Here is a 23,653-nt window from a genome sequence, read left to right as displayed (position 1 = left end):
TAATGGGCCTCTTCAGCCTACAAGGTGATGACTACCTCCCTGGTAGGCATGGCAGCCCCTTCCCTCTCAATAGGAGAGAGTGAAAGTTCAGTAAGTTCCTTAGGGAGTGTGTCCTATATTATCCAATCTACAAGTGAGACTTTACTGCCATTATCAAAGGGTAGAATGATCGTGGAAGCCACCAAGTAAATCTTTTTAAAGGACTCTGAGGTAAAGAGAATAAGTTAATGAAATGAAGTCTGTCATAAATAGCTCAGTTTGTTTTGTTTTGTTTTGTTTTTAAGATTCTTTTTTATTTTGGAGAGATAGTTCCCCAGAGCAGGGGGAGTGAGAAGCTAAGGGAGATAACCTTCAGCAGACTATTTTCTGGGCCCAGAGCCCAACTCTGGGGCTTGATCTCTTGATCTCACCGCCTTGAGATCCTAACCTTTGCTGAAACCAAGAGTCAGAAGCGTAACCAGTTGAGAAGCTCAGTTTTATAATAGGAAAATTGTAGGTGGTAGATTTCTAAATTCACATATGTTCTGCTGGAAAGTGATAAGCTGGATGTAACCCAAGAATTTGCCCTGTTCTTAGGTAAGGAGTGACACTGAGGCTGGATCTTACTGTGGAGAATCAGTGGTCTCCCAAAATGAAATGGACAAATAAATCATTTTACACAATTTTAATTACCTGTCGTTTCTCTAGCAAAGGACAAAACTACCATATTCTAGCCCCAAATTAAGTTAACATATTCTGAGTATTTGACGATAATAAAGATATTCTGCATAGCTTTCATAATGTTCTTGTGTCCATACACAATGTTTGAAACACAGTTAAGATCAATAACTTTTGGAGGGAGATGACTTTTGATTTAGAATAATGTTTCAATAAATACCCATACAGTTTTATTTTTCTTTTATTTATTTTTTTCCAGTTTTCCTTTTGGCATGACGTTTCTAACTCTTAAATAGGCTGTAAATCCCTTCGAAACAGATTTCATTCTGAGAAGCTAAGTGGTGAAAGGTCATTTTGTCACAGGAGGAAGAAACCTTCTATCACAGCTTCTTGCTGGAATAAACTGGATGCGTCCCATTTGTGAGGCATACCAGCTTGAGGCCCCTGATGTAACTACTCCTTTTTTTCCTTCTTCCCTGTTTTTGCAAACTTCCGGTAACAGAACAGACAACACTGTGTGGTGACAAATATAGCAGCTGCCACACAGGCCAGCAGGAACCCAATCACATCCAGAGAGTGGTACTGGAACCAGGTGAGGTCATGGGAGGCCGGCCTCAGGTGTTTGGCTCCTTTGTGGCGCATGACAAACTCTATCCAGAAGACGGCTCGATCCAAGGGCTTTATAGGCTGGTCGTGGTGAATCCTTGATAATCTCATAGCGTTCTCTTTGTATCTAAACAGAAACATAAAGATACCGACATTGAAAGGAAGCTCATTTGCCTAATCGTATAATTCCCATGAAAGGTTTTTGAAAAGGGCCATACAAATGCTTCAAAATATATGTCATAGAGTTACAGAAGCAGTATGTTTTTTTTATTTGGATCCGCACTGGAGATTTGGCATTTAAATTGGAATTTTCCCATCACCAACTATTCTAAGAAGTGAAAATGGAAGTGCAGTGTGATAGTTTGATCTTTTCTAACAGAGGAAATGCTATGGGCCCTTGTAACAGCTGTAAATGAGATGGTGGGAATGCACTTGTCGAATGACCTCATGAAGCAGCAAAGGGAATTGTGTCATGGTAAATAAAATGCCACCTCACTGGTCTCTGTCTCCACTCTTCTATCCTCTACTCTTTATTTTCCATCATGTAGCCAGTCTGATTTTTGAAACCGATATCAGATCATGGCACTCCCCTGCTCAAAATTTCCATCTCGCTTCTCATTACCTTTAAAATAAAATCCAGCTATGGGTTTTGGACTATAGGATCTTACAGATACAGCCCCCTGGCAACCTCTCCTCCTGTCACTTTGTCCCATGTACACTCTGTTGCAGGCATAAAGGCCTGCTAGGAGTTCACTAAAGTTGCCAAACATGTCCTCACTTAAGCACCTTTGCACTTTCTGTCCCCTCTGTCTCTCTGCTGGACACTCTTTTCTGCAACACTCCAAAGCTGCTTCTACATCTTGATAGATGACCAGCTCTGTGTTCCATCTCAGGCTTTTCTGGGCCACACTATCAAGCACCCTTAGACATTTGGGATGTGTGTGTGTGCATGCGTGTGTGTGCTACTCTTTGAAACCTAGAATTTTAAAATATATTTTCCATAATAATATTTAAATATATAACATAAGAAAAATGCACATAGACTTAACTGAATAGCTCATAAATTCAAAATTAGCTAGAATATTATTGTGAAGTAGATATAATAACATACCTACCATTAAGATATTGATATGGGGTATCACACACTATCCAGGAGGATCCCATCTTCTCTGACTTTTTTAGTCATCATAGATTAGCTTTTATTATTTATGGATCAGAATAACAAGATAATACTCATTTCCTTTTGTCTTTTATCTAATAGTTGTCGGTTAATTCTATTACTGTATAGTATTCCATTGTTTGGCACTACCGCAGAGTATTTCTTCATTTAATGATCAATGGACACTTGTGTTAACAATTTTTTAGTCTTTATTACTAAAGCTTTCATAAAAATCTTGTGTATTTCTTTAGATTTACATGTTCATACAGTTGTGTTTCTATATAATGTGAAAGTGGAATTGCTCAGAAGAAGGTTATTTAGGGTTGTGATTTCTTTATTGACTGAATTATGTAGAAGTATATTGCTTAATTTCCAAAATTTAAAGATGTTTCCATTATCTTTCTTTTTGACAATTTCTAAGTGACTTCCAGTAAGGCTGGACAGTATACTGTTGATGATTTAGATTTTCCAAATTTACTCTTGGTATATAGCCCAGCATATGGTTAATTCCAGTATCTATTCCATCCTTGACATATATGTATTCTCTGTTGTGTTATATTTGATGATGTATATGTATGTCAGATAGTTTTATTTCAAATTGAATCCTTGAAATCATTTAGGAATTTAGTCATTCCATTATCTTCTCCATCCATCCATCCTTCCTTTCCTCCTTTCTTCTTTCTTTCTTTTTTTGTCTTCTTTTTCTATGTTATTAGAAAGATGTTTGAAAACTCAATATTATGACTATAGAGTTGTGTATTTGTTTTTTCTTTTGTCTACATGTGCTGCATTTTGATATTTTCATAGTAGGTGTCACTGGGTACTAATTTGTTTTGTTGTTTTGACAGATCAGTCTATGTATCGTTATGAAATATGTATCTTTATTTTTGTTAGTCATTCTGGAGTACTGTGTCTGATCGTCGCATAGGCACAACATCTTTCTAAATGGTTACTGCTAAAATAGATCATTTTCTAACTTTGTACTTAAAATCCTCTCCTATATTTCTGTGTGAACATGTCTTATAAACAGTATATAGTTTTTAAAATGCATTCTGACAACATTTGTCTTTAAATTATGTAATCTGTTTAAGTTTAATGTAAGTGCTGGCATATTTATATTTTTACCTACTGTCTCATTCTCGATTTTCTGTTCTATTTCTCCAAACTGCCATATATTTCTTTTTCTTTCTTATCTATTTAAAGTATTTTATTAGTTCATTATTCTACCATTTTCTTCTTGATAACACATTTTTCGCTAATTCTTTAGATGATACCCTCCTAATATAATATTAATACTGATAGTAGTAACAAATACCAAATTCGTGGTTACTGTGCTAGGCACTACAAATTCCCACACATTATTTTCCTGTGTAATATAGAAAATTTCTTTATTTGTCTTATCATCTTTAAAAAGTTTTCTCTTCAAAGGACACAATCAAGAAAGTGAAAAATCAAGTCAACCAGAATGGAAGAAAACATTATCAAATCATCTATCTGCTAATGTGTTATTTTCATAACACATAAGAAGTTCTTTAATAAGGTGAGACAAATCATGAAATTTAAAAATTATCAAAGAACTGGAATAGACATTTCTCTAAAGAGGATAAATGGATGGCAACTGACATATGAAAAGATGCTTAATAACTTAGGCTCTAAGGGAAATGCTAATCAAGAGCACAAGGAGAGAGCACTTTACAACCACTGGGATGTCTATAATAAAACAGATGATAGAGGCACCTGGGTGGCTCAGTGGGTTAAGCCTCTGCCTTCAGCTCAGTTCATGATCTCAGGGTCCTGGGCTTGAGCCCTGAATCAGGCTCCCTGCTCAGTGGTGAGCCTGCTTCCTCATCTCTCTCTGCCTGTCTCTCTGCCTACTTGTGATCTCTAAAATAAATAAATAAATAAATCTTAAAAAAAAAAAAAAAAAGATGATAACAAGTATTGGTAATGATGTAAAGAACTTGACTCTCCCATACTCAGCTGTTGGAAATGTAAAATGGTGCATCTCATTTAGATATCATTTTGCAGTTCTTCACAGAGTTAACATATGACCAGCAATTCTACTCCTATAATTTCCAAAAATTTCCTTTCATTTCCAAAAGAAGTGAAAAAATTTGTTCACACAATAACATATGTTGTAATCTTTATAATTCCTAAATGTGGAAATAATCAAAATGTTCATGAACTGATGAATGAAAAATAGATTGTAATATATCCATACCATAGGATATTATTCAGCAATGCAAAACTACCACATCAGTGAAACTTGAAAATATGCCAAGTGAAAGAAGCCAGGTACAAAAGGCCATAAATTGTATGATTCCATTTGTATGAAATATACAGAATACAGCAATTAGAAGAGCCAGAAAGGAGATTGTTTACTTAAGGCAAGAGGAATGGGAAATGACTTCTAAGTCATATGCAATTCTTTTTGGGTTAATGAAAATGTCCCAAACTTAGATTATAGTCATGGCTTCATAATTCTGTAACATACTACATATGTTTGATTTTTTTGTACCTTAAATATTATGGTACATAAATCACATATTATAAAATATATTAAAATAAAAATGAAAATTAATGCTTGGGCAAAAAGATTTATAGTTTTGGAAATTTTTGTTGCTGAATTGAAAGTTATTTTACATATCTGCAAATTCTTCATTCTTTCATTCTAGGAATTCTATCATATTTTTAAAACTGTGTCCTTACAATTCCATATACAACTTTTGCATTTGCTCATATAGAAAATTGTTGCAGCCCATTAAATCAATGAGATTAAAAAGCAACTTTGCAAAAAAATGTCTGGTTGAAAATAAAGGTAAGTTTAAGATCAGTTATACATATTAATATTTCAAAATTAGCTTCTTAAATACAGGATGAAATGCATAGTCATCATTGATAGAAGAACCTATCTCTAAATACTATTAATGAAAAAAAACATAATACTCACGAAGGGTTATTAATGACCATCCTCAATGCATTGAGCAAATCTGTACTAGACAGTGTGTGGAAATCCAGACTGACAGCTGCTCCCTTGGCCTTCATGTGAGCAAGGTTATCAGGTTGATCCGCAAACAAGGGAATGCCCACCATTGGAATCCCATGGTGGATCGCCTCATAGATGCCATTGGTTCCACCATGAGTTACAAAGGCTTTGGTTTTTGGGTGACCTAGGATTGGATGAATCTCAGCACATTAGTAATTATAATTCTTAGGAAAAAAAAGAGAATTTAGCAACATAAGGCACATAGTATAATAAATATGAAATAGCATTAAAATGTCTTTTAGATGCCAGAGTAAGAAGAGCAAAAGTATGCTGGAGAAGTAAATTAAAATTGGTGTGGCAGTTGTAACTTGAAAAATGGTTATATGATGGCTGAACAGACAGATTGAAAGGGAAAATTCTGGATAAAGAAGAGCATTTGCAAAAAAAAAAAAAAAAAAAAAAAAAAGGAAAAAAAAGAAATAAAAGAAAAGAAAAGGAGGTGCATGTTAAAACATAGAACATAGTCTCTTAAACAGTAAAGTCACTGAAACTAACATGTAGAGTGTCAAGGCAAAAGGAAGTCTGATAGTGGTGGTTCAAGTCAGGGGAAAGAAAGACTGCACTTTATCATGAAATATATTATGACTTCATGAAAAAGATTATGGTGTTTTCCTGGAGAAAGTGTAGAGTCACTGGGAATAATTTTTCACTAGCACTAAATAGCCATGCAGAATGAGAAATGATAGGAATAAAGTGGGAGAATCAGGAGACAAAGTGATGATCCATTTAGTTATTAAAAATTTATTGGGAGAGGCAAGATTGTGGAAGAGTAAGGGACCTCATTTCATCTTGTCCCTAAATTTAGCCAGATAACTATCAAACCATTCTGACCACCTATGAATTCAACTTGAGATGTAAAAACAGATTTGCTGAAGTTCTACAAATGAAAAGTGGGCACTTTTTGCAAGGTGGGAGGTGCAGAAAAATGAATCTGAGGGTATATTCGGAAGATAGATGGTAGGGGGAGGGAGCATCCATAAGCTGGCTACCAGAAAGTGATTTAGCCCTGAAAGGCAAATTCAGACTCTTCAGAAGTATGTTCCAGGGAGAGATGTCCCTTCCTAAAAGGTGCTCAGGTGGCAAAGTGGGGCAGAATCCTAGGTGGGTCAGTGTGGTCTCAGGATTCCTGGGGTCACAGAAAGAACAGAGGTGCCTGAGCTGCAGAATTCCCAATCCATTAGAGGAGAGAAACCAGTTATGTTCAGTGAGACAGGGAGGGGGCTCTCAGCTCAGTTTGCCATAAACTGCAAACTGCACCATGATCGAGTGACCATTCTCTATGTGGGGGACCTCCAAAGGGCAGAAATGTGTTGACCCTCCACTTTTCCCTGGGAGGATCAGTGTGGTTCTGTGTGTGCAGTTTGGCACACACAGAACTGAAAACTGCTTATCCCTGAAGACTTGCTGAAGAGAAGGGGCTCTGATCTTTTAGCAACAGGGCTGGAGACTGGCATGAATCCATTTTTATTTTCATCCTCCAAAGAGGCACAGAGGGTCTTCAGTGAATAAAAGTCACATAGAGCAATCAGAAAGCTTACACTGAGCCCAGACCCTGGCAAGTTGTTGTGCAAATCTGCCCAGGCAAAGACATCTGAGAATCAGTGCAGCTGGTTCTCCTAGAAGACCAGCAGAAACAACAGGGAACACCCAATTTTTGGAGCACAGAGGTCTTTAAAACTCCAGCACTGGGAGAAAATAGTATACAGAATTCAAGAGTCATTTAACTTTTTCTCAAGAGTCATTTAACTTTCAGGTTAAAATCTCTTATTCTTTTATTCTTTTTATCTTTTCAACTTGTTTCTTATGTTATTATTTTTTAAAACATATTGTTTATACGTGTGTGAGAGAGAGAATGAGCAAGGGGGAATCACAGAGGGAAAGAGAGAGAGTAGTTTCCTTGCTGAGGAGGGAACCAGATGAAGGGCTCAATCTCAAAACCTGGAGATCATGAGCTGAGCCAATGGCAATAGCTTAAGTGGCTGAGCCACCCAGGCACCACAACTGGTTTCTAATTTTATTAATTCTTTGTTTTTAAGTATTTTTTAACTTTCATTTCTAAATTTACATTTTATAGATTTATTCTTCATTTTTAGCTTCCTTTCACTGTTGCAATTTTATTTTTGTTTATATAAGTTTTGCTTTCTTTACAGTTTTGCGATTTAGTGTCTTGTAATAGACCAAATTACATCCAGAACCCAGTGGATCACTATGTTTTGTCCACCTGGGAGATTATAATCTCTCTAACCACCTTTTTTTTTTTTTTTTTTTTTTTTTTTTTTTTTTAGTTTCTGACCTGTTTGGATTTGTCTAGTGTGTGTTTCATTTCAATCGTGGTTGATATTTTTTATTTTGTTGTCTCTTTCTTCCATTCTTCTCTGGGTAAAATGACTAGAAGGAGGAAATCACAACAAAAGAAAGAACTATAGGTGATACTCTCCACCATAGATATAAGCAATATGGGTATAAGTAAAATGCCAGAGCTGGAAATTAGGATAATGATTATAAAGTTACCAAGTGTGCTTGAAAAAAGCATAAAACTCACTAGAGAATCTCTTAATGCAGAAATAAAATTTAATCAGGCTTAAACTAAGAATACTTTAACTGCTATCTAAAATGGATGCTCTTACAGGTAAGGTAAATGACACAGAAGAGAGAGTCAGTGACACAGAAGAAAAGATAATGCAAAGGAAGGAAGGAAGCCAGAAAAAAGAAAGAAAAACAACTAATCAAACCAGAGGGTAAGGGGGGGACTTGATAAATGAGTGATCCCATAAATAAAATAATATTAGAGTTTTTGGGGTCTGAGAGGAAGAGGAAGAAATGTCCATGAGGCATATTTGAGCAAATCATGGCTGATAATTTCCCTAATCTGAGGAAGGAAACAGGCATTCAAGTCCATGAGGCACAGAGAATCACCCTGAAATCAATAAAAATAGATCAACACCTTGACACATAACAATGAAACTTGCAAATCTCAGAGACAAAAAGAAAATCCTGAAAGCAGCTTGGGACAAGACGTCCATAACCTACAAAAGTAGAGACATTAGACTTGCAGAGACCTATCCAAGAGACCTGGCAAGCCAGAAAAGACTGGCATGATATATTTAGAGTGCTAAATAAGAAAAATAGGAAACCAAGAATATTTTATCCAGCAAGGCTGTCATTCAAAATAGGAGAGAGCGAAGGCTTTCAGGACAAACAGAAACTGAAAGAATTTCTGATCACTAAACCAGCTCTAAAAGTAATATTGAAGGAGATCCTTTAAGTGAAGAGAATGTCCAAAAGTAACATAGACCAGAAAGGAGCAGAGACAACCTACAGAATCAGTGACTTTAAAGTTAGTACAATAGCACTAAAGTCATATCTTTCAATAGTTACTCTGAATGTAAATGGGCCAAAGGGACTAATGGAAAGACACAGGGTATCAGATTACATTAAAAAAGCAAGATGCATTGATATGCTGTCTATAAGAGACACATTTTAGACTCAAAGACACCTCCAGATTGAAAGTGAGGGGGTGGAAAACCATTTTTCATGCTAATGGGCATCAAAAGAAAGCTGGAGTGGCAATCCTCATATCAGAAAAATCAGATTTTAAACCAAAGTCTGTAGAAAGGGATGAGGAGAAACAGTATATCATAAGTAAAGGGTCTTTCCAACAAGAAGATCGAAAAATTATAAATATGTATGTTTTTAACTTGGGAGCAGTGATTTATATATGTATATTAATAATCAAATTAAAGTAACACCTTGATAGTAATACAATATAGGGAATTTCAATATCCCACTCACTGTAATGGACATCTAACTGGAGATCAACAAGGAAACAAGGGCTTTGGATGACACAGTGGATGAGATGGACTTCACAGATATATAGAGCATTCCATCTAAAGCAACAGGATACACATTCTTCTCAAGTGCACATGGAACATTCTCCAGAATAAATCACATACAGGGTCACAAATTGTTTTTCAACCCATATCAAAAGATTGGGATTATCCCTGGCATATTTTCAGGGCATGATGCTTTGAACTTGATTTCAATTACAAGAGGATGTTTGGAAGGAACTCAAACATTTGAAGGTAAAAGAGAAGTCTACTAAAGAATGAACGGTTGACCAGGATATTAAAGAAGAATTATAAAGTTGCATGGAAACCAATGAGAATAAAAACACAACTGTTCAAAACCTTTCGAATGTGGCAAAGGCAGTCCTAAGAGGGTAGTACATGGCAATGCAAGCCTTTAAAAAAAAAAAAATTAGAAAAGTCTCAAGTACACAAACTAACCTTAAAACTCTAGAAGTTGGAGGAAGAACAGCAAATAAAGATTACACCAAGCAGAAGAAAGAAACAATAACGATTAGTGCACAAATCAATGAAATAGAAACCAAAAGAGTCGAGCAGATCAATGAAATTAGAAGCTGGATCTTTCAAAGAGTTAATTACATCAAAATCCCTACCCACATTATCAAAAAGAAAGAGAAAGGACCCAAATTAATAAAATAATGAATGAAAGAGGAGAGATCATGCTCAACATCAAGGAAATAAAAATAATTTTAAGTACATGTTATGAGCAACTATATGCCAACAAATTAGGCAATCTTGAAGAAATGGCTGCATTTCTGGAAATGTATAACCTACTAAAACTGAAACAAGAAGAAATAGAAAATGTGAACACACTGATAACCAGGAAGGAAACTAAAATAATAAGAAGAAATCTCCCAACCAACAAGAGACGAGAGCCGACGGCTTCCCACAGGAGTTCTACCAAATGTTTAAGGAGAAATAATACCACCAACAGTGTAGGAAGTTTCCCCTTTCTCCGCATCCTCCCCAGCATCTGTCATTTCCTGACTTTTTTATTTTAGCCATTCTGACTGGTGTGAGGTGATATCTTATTGTGGTTTTGATTTGTATTTCCCTGATGCCGAGTGATATGGAGCACTTTTTCATGTGTCTGTTGGCCATCTGGATGTCTTCTTTGCCATTTGCGACAACATGGATGGAACTAGAGCGTATCATGCTTAGCGAAATAAGTCAAGCAGAGAAAGACAACTATCATATGATCTCCCTGATAAGAGGAAGTGGTGATACAACATGGGGGATTAAGTGGGTAGGAGAAGAATAAATGAAACAAGATGGGATTGGGAGGGAGACAAACCATAAGTGACTCTTAATCTCACAAAACAAACTGAGGGTTGCCGGGGGGAGGGGGCTTGGGAGAAGGGGGTGGGATTATGGACATTGGGGAGGGTATGTGCTTTGGTGAGTGCTGTGAAGTGTGTAAACCTGGTGATTCACAGACCTGTACCCCTGGGGATAAAAATATATGTTTATAAAATAAAATAAAATAAAAAGAATTGAACAGGAAAAAAAAAACAAGTTAAAAAAAAAAGGAGAAATAATACCTATTCTTCTGAAGCTTTTGCAAAAAATAGAAATGGAAGGAAAACTTCTGAACTCATTTTATGAGGTCAGTGTTACCTTGATCTCCAAACCAAAGGCCCCACCAAAAAGGAGCAATACACCTGATGAACATGGATGCAAAATATCCCACCAAGATAGTAGCCAATAAGATCCAACAGTGCATTAAAATGATTATTCACCACAACAAAGTGAGATTTATTCCCGGGCTGCAAGGGTGGTTTTGCACTCACAAAATAATCAATGTAATACATTACATTAATAAAAGAAAGGGCAAGAACCATATATGTCCTTCTCTATTGATGCAGAAAAGCATTCGACAAAACACAGTATGGTTCTTGATTAAAACTCTCCAGAGTGTCGGCAGAGAGGAAACCTATCTCAATATCATAAAAGCCATCTATGAAAAGCCCACAGCAAATATCATTCTCAATGGGGGGAAAACAGAGCTTTTCCTCTAAGGTCAGGAATATGACAGGGATGCCCACTCCCACCATTTTTGTTCAACATAGTACTGGAAGTCCTAGCCTCAGCAGTCAGACAACAAAAGGAAAAAAAAAATGCATTCAAATTGGCAAAGAGGAAGTGAGACTCTCACTCTTCGCTGATGACATGATACCTTATGTGGAAAACCCCAAACACTCTACCCCCAAATTGCTAGAACTGATACAGGAATTCAGCCACATGGCAGGAAATAAAATCAATGTAAGGAGATCAGTTGCATTTCTATACTAACAATGATACAGAAGAAAGAGAAATTGAGGAGTCTATCCTATTTAAAACTGCACCCATGGATGGAACTAGAATGTATCATGCTTAGTGAAATAAGTCAAGCAGAGAAAGACAACTATCATATGATCTCCCTGATATGAGGAAGTGGTGATGCAGCATGGGGGATTAAGTGGGTAGAAGAAGAATCAATGAAACAAGATGGAATTGGGAGGGAGACAAACCATAAGTGACTCTTAATCTCACAAAACAAACTGAAGGTTGCTGGGGGGAGGGGGGTTGGGAGAAGGGGGTGGGATTATGGACATTGGGGAGGGAGTGTGCTTTGGTGAGTGCTGTGAAGTGTGTAAACCTGGTGATTGACAGACCTGTACCCCTGGGGATAAAAATATATGTTTATAAAAAATTAAAAATTAAAAAAAAATAACAAATCTAAAAAAAAAAAAAAACTGCACCCAAAACCATAAGATACTTTGAAATAAACCTAACCAAAGAGGTAAAGGGTCTGTACTCTAAAAATTACAGAAGACTTTTGAAAGAATTTTAGGAGGACACAAAGAAATGAAAAAAAAATATTCCATGCTCATGGATTGGAAGAATAAATATTGTTAAAAAGCCTATGGTACCCAGAACAATCTACACATCAGTGTAATCCCAATCAAAATACCATCAAAATTTTTCAAAGAGCTGGTATAGATAATCCTAAAATTTGAAGGGCTCCAGAAAAGATCCCAAATGTTGAAAAAGAAATGTTGAGAAAGGATTGTTGAAAGGAAGGTTGAAGAAAGGAATGTTGAAAAAGAAAACCAAAATTGGTGCCATCACAATTCTGGACTTTAAGCTCTATTACAAAACTGTAATCATCAAGATAGTGTGGTATTGGCACAAAAACAGATATTTAGACCAATGGAAAAGAGGAGACAACCCAAAAATGAACCCTCAACTTTATGGCCCACTAATCTTTGACAAAGCAGGAAAGAATATGCAATGAAAAAAGGACAGTCTCTTCAATCGATTGTGCTAGGAAAATTGGACAGCCACATGTAGAAGAATGAAACTGGACTATTTCTTACACCATGCACAAAGATAAACTCAAAATGGATGAAAGGCCTAACTGTGAGACAGGAATCCACCCAAATTCTAGAGAACACAGGTCGCAACCTCTTCAACCTCAGCCACAGCACCTTCTTGCTCACATGTCTCCATTGGCAAAGGGAACAAAGCAAAAATGAACTGTTGGGACTTCACCAAGATAATACGTTCCTGCACAGCAGAGGAAAGAGGCAACCTAAAGAATGGGAGAAGATATTTGCAAATGACATATTAGATAAAGGGCTGATATACAAGATCTATAAAGAACTACATCAATACCAAAAAAAAAAAAAAAAAAAAAACCCAAAAAACAAAAAAACAAATAATCCACTCAAGAAATGGGCAGAGGACCTGAAAAGACATTTCTCAAAGAAGACATAAAATTGGCAAACAGGCACATGAAAAACTGCTCAACATCCCTTGGCATCAGGGAAATACAAATCAAAACCATAGTGAGATACCACCTTACACCACTCAGAATAGCTAAAATTAACAAGACAGGAGACAACAAATGTTGGTGAGGATGTGGAGAAAGGGGAACCCTCTTACACTGTTGGTGGGAAAGCAAGCTGGTGCTGCCACTCTGGAAAATATTATGGAGGTTCCTCAAGATGTTAAAAACAGAGCTACCTTATGACACAGGAATTGCACTTCTGGGTATTTACCTCAAAGATACAAATGTGTTGATCTAAGGGAGCACTGCTATAACCCCCAGTGTTTATAGCAGCAATGTCCACAATAGCCAACCTGTAGAAAGAGCTGAGATATCCAAGGACAGATGAGTGGATAAAGATAATGTGGTATATTTATGCAATTGAATATTAGCCATCAGAAAGATTGAATACTTACCATTTACATTGATAGGGATGGAGCTGGAGGGTATTATAATGAATGAAACAAATTTCAATCAGAGAAAGACAATAATCTTATGCTTTCACCCATATGTGGAATATTAGAAACAGCACAGAGGATCATAGGAGAAGGAGGGATAACAGAATGGAAAGAAATCATACAGGGAGACAAACCTATGGTTTGTCCCTATAGGAGCATACTAAGGGTTGCTGGAGGATAGGTGGATGGGGGATGGGGTAACTGGATGATGGACATTAAGGAGGGCACTTGAAGTGATGAGCACTGGGTGTTATATGCAATTGATAAATTATTGAAAAGTACAACTGAAACTAATGATGTACTCTATGCTGGCTATTTGAATTTAAATTAAAAATTAAAAACTGAATTACCCTTGAGAAGTAACTACACCTGAAATAAAGATACTTTGATTCTGGCCATAAGGAATGTGACTGTGTATAATAACATGCCGTATCTGATCTTTCTCCCCCCAGCACTGCAAAATAAATGTAAGGAAGGTAAGTTTTGTTTTTGGACTTTTCAATAGTAAATATTCAATCAATTTGCTTCTTGGGAACTCTTATCATTTTGGTTAGCATTAGTTTTAATTTAGTGTTCTCCAGATTCTTACCAAGAAGGTCATTCTGGGGGATCCAGTCATACAGCCGAGTATTTGTTCCTAAGTTGTCTGGTTTCTTGCCAGCAAATCTCCATAGAACCTGTTAAAGAAAATTCCTTATTTCATAAGTTGAAACTTTGAAGTTATAGTGTATTAGAATTTTAAGAAATTAAGAGATAATCTAGTTAGACCTCTTTCACTGACTGATATAAATAAGGACAAAAATATTAAAAATGAGACTACCAAAATATATAATAAAATACCCACATTTTTAACTTATTTTTATATTCAATCAGATATGAATGTAATCATGATGTTTCACACATAGAGATTAGACAAATGAGATTAACAGTGAGAAATATAAATATTTAAGAAATTTTTAGATAGTTATAATTCTAGTGCAAACAACTTGGAAATTACTAAGATCTACACATTTGTTTTGTTTTATCTATTATAATTGCTGTCATCTTCCAATGTAATATTATCTATTTATTTCTTTTGAAGTGTTACAGGAGGGAGTTCATGTATATCCACTTGTTCCATATGTTATTTTATTAGAGTTTTACATCTTTTGATATACAAAAAAGCTAAGTATGCAATCTGTTGTTTGTGCGAAATAAATATTTCTGCTTACCAGTAATTTATTAATATAAATAACTTCTCTTAGTACATAAAATTTCTTTTACATTACTAATTATTAAGCACTACCTCCAAGAAAAAGGTAGTTTTTTACATGAATCCAGATTATTAATACTATTTCTTGGTTTGGAAATTCTTTAAAGGTTACAAAGAAGAGCCTATTGGGACTTCAGAAATAACAGTGCAGCTGTTGAAAACCATCCTGAACTGTGATGATGCTACATTTTATTTAACTGATTGTTAACACTTCAGTGATGCACTACAAAACATTGATAACATGGATTAATATGAGTTCTATACCCAAGCAATTTCCATTCCCAGTACCAAAATAGATTGATTTCAGAATTCCCTTGGAATCCACATAAATTGGACGATGGTTTACATTGGTTAACACATATTTGTTATGCAAATGTTTAAGTAACTTTAGATATTAAGTGAACATTAGCATAAAGAGAAACTGTATCAGTAAACCAAAAAGTAGTTCACAAACACCCAAATACTCCAGGTGTTTTCTATATATCAGAAAATAATTTACTACTATATTTTATGTAGAAAGAGGCATTTGGAATTTTCCCTTCCTAGGCTTGTTGCTGGTTGACTCCTTAATATATTTCATTTCCTTCTTTAATCAGGAAGAGTCACTATTCTGTTAAGTTAAAGTCCTTTTGAAACCATGTATTACTAAGCTCAGGGTTACCTTGAGGGGTGGACTCATCTCCTCCCTTTTCATTTATTTTACTCTTAACAGGGTCCACTCCACCATTTGTGTCAGTTTTTCTCTTTCCCTGAATCATCTAGGCTGGGCGATTGCCAAAACATAGCTTGGTGAGCCTTGGCCGCCCTTTCTCAGAACAGCATACTGAGTAGGCTTTTTTCAAAAATTTAGTGGAAGGAAAAGAAACCTGGATTATCCAGCAAGCATAAACTGCATGAAGGTTTTCAGACTTTTATCAGTTCCTGCTTAACATAACTGTTGAAATTTAACTCCTTTCAGAGAACATCTATGTGTTTTTCAGTGCCCTTGGAAATCCTGTAAGGAGAAGGGAATGACAGAACAGAATTTGGTGATTTCTATATCTACCCACGATACATTATAATAGTAAATGTTACACTGTATATCCTAAATATATTCCTCCCAAATATCTTTCTTTCTGACCTCAATGTTAATGCCATAGTTATTGTCAAAACACCTTCTGTACTACTTTACCATCTGCCACGTATATTTTGCTCATCTCTGAGATAAATTGGAGCTGTCATCATGGTTTCCATGTCATGAAGGAAAGGGTAAATAAAATAAACTCTTTACACAGTTTAAGAGACTCATTAAGTAGTTGTATAGCATTAAGTTACTTTATCTAACCTTTTGTGGAATCTGTGCAAGGGCTGATGCAATCACATTGGCTTTTTCCTCTGGCAGGTTAGTGATCATAGACCCTAGTGTAAACACCACAATACCATTTTCTCCAGAGCTCTGGACAAACTCTTCCATTTCCTGTGAAGAAAAAATTTGTTCGATTACAAAAGGAGAACACCATAGCAAACACTATTAAACAAATTTCTATGGGGGTGCCTGGATGGCTTAGTCAATTAAATATATGACTCTTGATTTTATCTCAGGTCATGATCTCAGGGTTGGGTGATTGAGCCCTGAGGCTGGCTCTACACTCAGTGCAGAATCTGCGTAGAGCATCTGCTGGTCTTCTTTCTTTCTCTCTCGACTCCCCTCCCCGATTCCCCATCTCTCTTTCAAATAAACAAATCTCAAAAAAAAAAAAAAATCTTCAAGCAGCTAAGGAGCTATAACAAATAGTACCAGTAGTTATTAAAGTAATGTCTGTTTTTATCTTTAAACTGTGGTGAAATACACACAAAAAAGTACCATTTTAACTATTCCTGGGTATGCAGTCAATATGTCTATATTTACATTGCTGGATAACCAATCCCAGAACTTTTTCATCTTGCTAAACTGAAATTCTGTGTCCATTACATAACAATTTCTCACTCCCTCGTTCACCATCTTTAATAATCATCATTATACCTTGTATTTCTATGAATCTGACTAATCCGCATATCTCGTGTAACAGTGTAATCATACCATATCTGTCTTTTTGTGATAGCTCCCTTTCACTTTCTGTAACATCCTGAAGCTTTTCCACTTTAGAGTATGTGTTAGACGTTTCTTCTGTTTTATGACTTTATAGTTATGGATTTATCTGTTCCTGGACACTTGTGTCAGGCTGAATAGAACTTTTGCCAGTTTTACCTCAGGATTTAGACTTTGAGAAAGTTACCATATGCACTTAAACATTTTGCAATCAAAATTGGTATTAGGTTAACCCTCAAATAAGATCTTAGTTTCATCTTATTACCAATAAAAAGGTGGACAACGAGATGTTGAAGAGACCACAAAATCATTCAGTAAGGGATGCTTGTTTTTCTTATGTCTTAAGGTAAATTATCAATTTAAAACATATTACCTTATTGCTTTCTTTCATAAAGTATCATTTAATACACTAACAGAATCATTTTGAAATTTCATGCTTTGAATATTTTTCAGGTATAAGTGGTAGAAATAATTTGGTCCTTATTAAATATGCAGAATTTGTGGTCCTTATTATATACAAAATGTAGTTTTTTCTATGCTCATTATGTTGAGAACCATGTTTCTCCAATGATTTTTTTTTAAGATTTTATTTATTTGTTTGTCAGTGGAAACAACACAAGCAGGCAGAGTGTCAGGCAGAGACAGAGGGAGAAGCAGGCTCCCCGCTGAGCAAGGAGCCCAAAGCAGGAGTCTATCCCAAGACCCTGGGATCATGACCTGAGCAGAAGGCAGCCGCTTAACTGACTGAGCCACCCAGGCGTCCCTCCCACAATGATCTTTACTGAGATTTTATCCAGCCTTGGTGTGTAGCAGAAAACACGTGTTCTCATTGGCTAAGCAAACCCATTAATGCTCTAAGATGTCAAGCCTTGGGACTCAAATGAGGAATAGTGTAAATGTTGGAGTGACAGCAAGTGAACATTGGATTTGACTATAGATACTGTTGGGACACACAAACATTGTTGAGGAATGATATTTCTAAGTAGAATACTAGTTAAATGCTTCAGAGCAAATAAAACAAAAGAGACAGGAATCACTTACCTTAGGCAGGGGTTTGGCAGGTTTACAGTGGAGTCCTCCAACAAACTCAAAATTTGGTAGGAGAGGGCGAGGAAATTCAATATCCCAGTAGGTTCGAATGAGCCATATTTGAGCTTTCCCCCTTAACTCAGATAATGTAGTGGGTCTTCCTGAAGGGAAAAACAAACATCACATTAGAAAGAGAAAGGGGAAAAACTATATGATCATTTCCATATATGCAGAAAAAGCATTTGACAAAGATACACATCTATTCATGATAAAAAGTCACAACAAAGTTGGTTTAGAGGGAACACACCTCAACAAAATAAAGGATTTGTATGAAAAACCCACAGTGGATGTCATATTCAATGAGGAACAACTGAGAGCTTTCCCCCCAAAGTCAGGAACAAGACAAGAATGTCCACTCTTATGCCTTTTATTCAACATAGTACTATATGTTATGGCTATTGCAATCAGACAACAACAACAAAAAAAGAAAATCCATTCAAATTGGTAAGGAAGAAGCAAAAACTTCACTATTTGCAGATGGCATGATATTATAGAAAACCCTGAAGAAAGAGTTAGTGTCCAAAATATATAAAGAACTTATACAACTCAATACCCCAAAACCAAATAATTCAATTTAAAAAAGGATAGAATACATGAACACACATTTCTCCAAAGAAGGCATACACTTGGCCAAAAGACACAGGAAAGATGCTCAATACCGCTTATCAGGGAAATACAAATCAAAACTCCAGTGAGATATCACCTCACATCTTTCAGAATGGCTAAAATCAAAGCCACAAGAAACAAGTGTGGAGGTTTCTCAAAAAGTTAAAAATAGAAGTACCTTATGATTCAGTAATTGCACTACTAGGTATTTACCCAAAGCATACAAAAATACGTATTCGAAGGGATACATGTACTCCAATGTTTACAGCAGCATTATCTACAGTAGCCAAATTATGGAAGCAGCTTAAGTGTTCATCAGCTGATGAATGGCTAAAGAAGAAGTGGTATATTTTTACAACAAATATTACCCAGCCATAAAAAAAGAATGAGATCTTAGGACACCCATCTGGCTCACTTTGTTAAGCATCCAACTCTTGGTTTTGGCTCAGGTCCTGATCTAGTGGTCGTGGGATGGAGCCTCACATGGCGCTCTGTGCTCAGTGTGGAGTATACTTCAGATTCTCTTTCTCTCTTTTTCCCTCTCTCTCCCTCAAATAAAGAAATAAAATATTCTTTAAAAAATGAAATCTCACAATTTGTAATGACATGGATGTAGCTAGATACTGTTATGCTAAGTAAAATAAGTTAATTAGAGAAAGACAAATATCATATGATTTTACTTATATGTAGAATTTAAGAATCCAAACAAAAAAGCCAAAGACAAAAAGAGAGAGAGAGAGGCCACAAAAGAAATAGACTCTTCAGTATAAAGAACGAACTGTATTACTAGAGGCACTGTGGGTAAGTGGATGGGTTCGATAGGTGATGAGGGATTAAGGAGGACACTTTGGATGGGCACAGAGTGATGTACAGAATTGTTGAATAACTATATTGTACACCTGAAACTAATATAACACTCTGTTAATTATACCGGAATTAAAATGAAAATTAAAACTTGATATCAGGATATAAAATCAATGCACAGAAATCCGTTGCATTTTTATACACCAACAGCAAGACAGAAGAAAGAGAAATTAAGGAGTGAATCCCATTTACAATTGCACCCAAAACCATAAGATACCTAGGAATAAACTTAAACAAAGAGATAAAGAACCTGTTCTCAGAAAACTATAAAGTACTTATGAAAGAAATAGAGGAAGACACAAAGAAATGGAAAAACATCCATGCTCATGGATTGTAAGTACAAATATTGTGAAAATTTCTATGATACATAAAGTAATCTACACATTTAATGCAATCCCTATCAAAATACCATCAATTTTTCCCCAAAGAAATGGAACAAATAATCATAAAATCTTTATGAAACCAGAGAAGTCTCCAAATAGCCAGAGAAATGTTGAAAAAGAACGCCAAAAACAGACGCATAGATCAATGGAACAAAATAAAGAGCCCAGAAATAGACCCTAACTTCTATGGTCAACGAATCTTTAACAAAGCAGGAAAGAATGTCCAATGGTAAAAAGACAGTCTCTCCAATAAATGGTGTTGTGAAAATTGGACAGCCACATGCAGAAGAATGAAAATGGGTCATTTCCTTACACCACACACAAAAATAGACTGCAAATGGATGAAAGACCTCAATGTGAGAAAGGAATCCATCAAAGTCCTTGAGGAGAACATGAGCAGCAACCACTTTGACCTCAGCCACAGCAACTTCTTCCTAGAAATATCACCAGAGGCAAGGGAAACAAGGGGGAAAATGAACTATTGGGAATTTATCAAGATCAAATCTTTTGTAGAGAGTTAAATGGATAAAGAAGATGTGGTGTATGCATGTGTGTGTGTGTGTGTGTGTGTATACATACACAAATACACACACACACACACACATATATATATGTGTGTGTATACACACACACACACACACACACACACACATATATATATATGCAATGGAATACTATCCAGCCATCAAAAGAATTGAAATCTTGTCATTTGCAATGACAGTATGGAACTAGAGGGTAGTATACTAAGCAAAATAAGTCAGTCAGAGAAAGACAATAATCATGTGACCTCTCTGATATGAGGAATTTGAGAGAAAAGGTGGGGGTTTCAGGGGTAGTGATGGAAAAAATGAAACAAAATGGAATCAGGAAGGAGAAAAACCATAAGAGACTTTTAATCTCATGAAACAAACTGAGGGATGCTGGTGGGTGGAGAGGTAGGGATAGGGTGGCTGGGTTATGGACATTGGGGAGGGTATATAGTATGCAGAGTGCTGTGAAGTGTATAAGACTGACGATTCAGACCTGTAACCCTCTGGCAAATAATACATTATAGGTTAATACAAAATATTAAAACTTGGTAGAAAAATAAAAGTAACTAAATAAATAAGTAAAAAAAAAAACCTACAACAAGCAACAGGTAGAGGAAATAAGAGTAATGCATTGTGAATATACTAGCGTATTTTCTGAAGGGAATTTGGAATAATTTATTGAAAAATGTTTCAAAGTATTTGTAGTTTGATAATAGAACACATATATGATACAAACATGTATAATGATGCAAATATATATTTACATACTTATAATGTTGTTCCTATGTATATATGAAAGACAATGTGTAAGTCTCATTTTTAACATCACAGTATTACATTCACAATCATAAACAACTATTAAACCTAAGCCACTATCAAATTAAACATGCATTTATTTCCTTTGAAATGCTGCAAAAGTAACAGATGCAAATGTAAACAGTTATTTGAGCTCCCCAATCAATTAAGCAATGGAAATACCTTCCTTAGAGTACTCAGTCTCATTTCTATAATTTAGCAAGCTATTCCCTTGATCCTAGATTTTCCAAAAAAACTGAAGTTTTGAAAATATGACTTGATTCCTCGTAATCACCATTGCCCTTAGTTCACATTAGGAGCATAATAATATCTGTTTATTAAATAATATTTGCAAATAACAGCTGAAATATTTTCATCAAGTATGGAAATAGATATGTGCACTATTAATTTTGACTAATTTTTTCTTTAATGGAGTAACATAGTTTTCAAAAAATGTGAACTATTAATGTGTATGTGTACCCTTCAACAAGATTTTAGGCCTTTAAAGCATGATTTATAAGCCCTGGTGAAAGAATTTGTAATCATTAGAAACTTCTTATTATAGATACCTGAGTCTGGGATAGAGCCAATATTTCTTCCAGTTATGAAGGAATCTTTGAGGTAATATGACAAAATATTATTATTTTTTAAATTAAAAAAGGGAAACAAGTGGAAATATATCCTCAATACTCTATGGACAGTTGTACGAGAAAAATGTGACTCATCAATTAACATCTCTGCTTTCATCAAGATAGTGAAATTTCTAATGTCTTTTTTAAAAAAGATTTTATCTGTTTTACAGAGAAAGAGAGCAGAAGCAGGGGAAGAGACAGGCAGAGCAAGAGGGAGGAACAGGCTCCCTGCTGAGAGAGAGCCCAATTCAGGGCTCAATTTGAGGACCCTGGGATCATGACCTGAGCTGAAGGCAGACGCTTAAACAACTGAGCCATCCAGGAACCCTCCTAATGTCTTTTTTTTTTTTTTTTTAATGGAAAAGTAAAGTAAAATGGATATGTAGGAAATAGGCACAGCAGAGAGGATTTTTAAGGCAGTGAAACTACTCTGATATAATAGTGGTGTATACATATCATTATAAATTTGCTAAAACCTATAGAATATACACCACCAAAAGCGAACTCCACTATAAATTATAGACTTTGGATCAATAATAATGCGTCCATGTAGGTTCATCAGTTGTAACAAATGTACCACTCTGATAATGGGGAACCTTATGCATGTGTGGGGGCAAGGGTTATATGGGAAATCTTGACTCCATATGCTGTCATTTAAAATTATTCTAAAAAGTAAAGCATATCAAAAGTAATATTTTCAACTTGTATTTAATAAATAACAAAGGAAGTTTAAAACACTTTATCCAGAAAAAAGTAAAAAAAAATTAAAAGTATTACAAACACAATGAATAGATATGTAATTGCTTCAAGAAATCCTTAGTGCTTTAATTTGTGGTTATTGAATTCTTGGAGTGTAATGTACTCAATAATGGATGACATAGTTGGAACTGGTCCTGTCATATAAGTGTTTCCATAATATTTGTGAGACTGGAAGATCATTTTATATTATCCTTTCATCATTTCATTTATAAAAGACAAATTCCTCTGACTTGATACAAACTCACCTTCCTGTGCACTAGGAATTAAGACTTCGTGCTACCAATTAGAAACATGACTTACCTAGTACTTCACTGTAAAACTGATCCCAACTCTTCTCATTAAATGTTTGGAACCAAAGGTCAAAATAAAGCACATATATCATGTTTTTTACTCTTTCCATGAATGTCATTTGATCACTTAATTCTGACAAAATCACAGGCACATAGGACGGAGGGAAAGAAAGTCCTCCACTTTGCTTTTCAAATGCATAGCCAGGAGAGAAGCGAAGACTGTACACTAAAGGTATTCTAAGTAGCTCAGCCAGCAGCTCACCACAGGGTCCAACGGTGTCTGCAAGAATGACATCAAACCTCGATTCTTGTAGTTTGGTCATTAGCTTCCTGTTCAAAACTACATCTTCACAGAGCTTTTGAATAGCATCAGAAAATTTCCACAAAATTTCTTGCATTTGTGAAAAATATGTCCAAAATGTGTTTCTTGGCAAGTTATATATCCACATATCGAGCGTTTTGCTGAAAAAATTCTTAAAATCATCTTTAAGTATGGATGTAGGGAAAGTCTCATACTTGATAGCAGATGATATGTTTGGATTAATAAGAATGGAAGCTGCAGATGTCAGAACAGTCACTTCGTGACCTCTCTGGACAAGTTCATCGAGGATTGTTTTTATATTGATCCAGTGGCTGTATTCTGTGGGCCACACCAGCACCTTTCCACAACTCCCAGAGCTGAAGAAACAACTGAGCTGTAGCAGCAGCAGAACGGAAATCCACTTCATAGACATCCTGGTAGAATGCAATGCTTCTTTGCAAATCATTGTTTCCTTGTCCCA

The 23,653-nt window shown here is 35.7% G+C and overlaps 1 protein-coding gene across 1 annotated transcript; it reads right to left on the bottom strand.

Annotated features, from left to right (window-relative positions):
• Window positions 1-649: 649 nt before the first annotated feature.
• LOC131823538 (UDP-glucuronosyltransferase 2B31-like) lies at window positions 650-23,653 on the bottom strand. The gene is made up of 6 exons (XM_059160003.1): window positions 22,882-23,653; window positions 17,965-18,113; window positions 16,180-16,311; window positions 14,193-14,280; window positions 5,373-5,592; window positions 650-1,390 (listed from the first exon to the last, which is right to left on the bottom strand). The coding sequence occupies exons 1-6, from the start codon at window positions 23,636-23,638 to the stop codon at window positions 1,111-1,113; spliced, it is 1,626 nt and encodes a 541-aa protein (XP_059015986.1). The 5' UTR covers window positions 23,639-23,653; the 3' UTR covers window positions 650-1,110.

The sequence above is a fragment of the Mustela lutreola genome, chromosome 1 (genome assembly GCF_030435805.1).
Source record: "Mustela lutreola isolate mMusLut2 chromosome 1, mMusLut2.pri, whole genome shotgun sequence".
In the NCBI taxonomy this organism is placed as follows: Eukaryota; Metazoa; Chordata; class Mammalia; order Carnivora; family Mustelidae; genus Mustela; species Mustela lutreola.
The sequence above is the reverse complement of the archived record's forward strand: the minus strand, read 5'-3'. Positions and strand labels throughout refer to the sequence as shown.

Coding starts and splice junctions, on each gene's coding strand:
- LOC131823538 (XM_059160003.1), bottom strand. CDS start 23,638: ATGATTTGCAAAGAAGCATTGCATTCTACCAGGATGTCTATGAAGTGG. Junction 16,312..17,964: donor CTGCCAAACCCCTGCCTAAG/GTAAGTGATTCC, acceptor TTTTCTTCACAG/GAAATGGAAGAGTTTGTCCA. Junction 14,281..16,179: donor TTGCACAGATTCCACAAAAG/GTTAGATAAAGT, acceptor TTTCTTTAACAG/GTTCTATGGAGATTTGCTGG.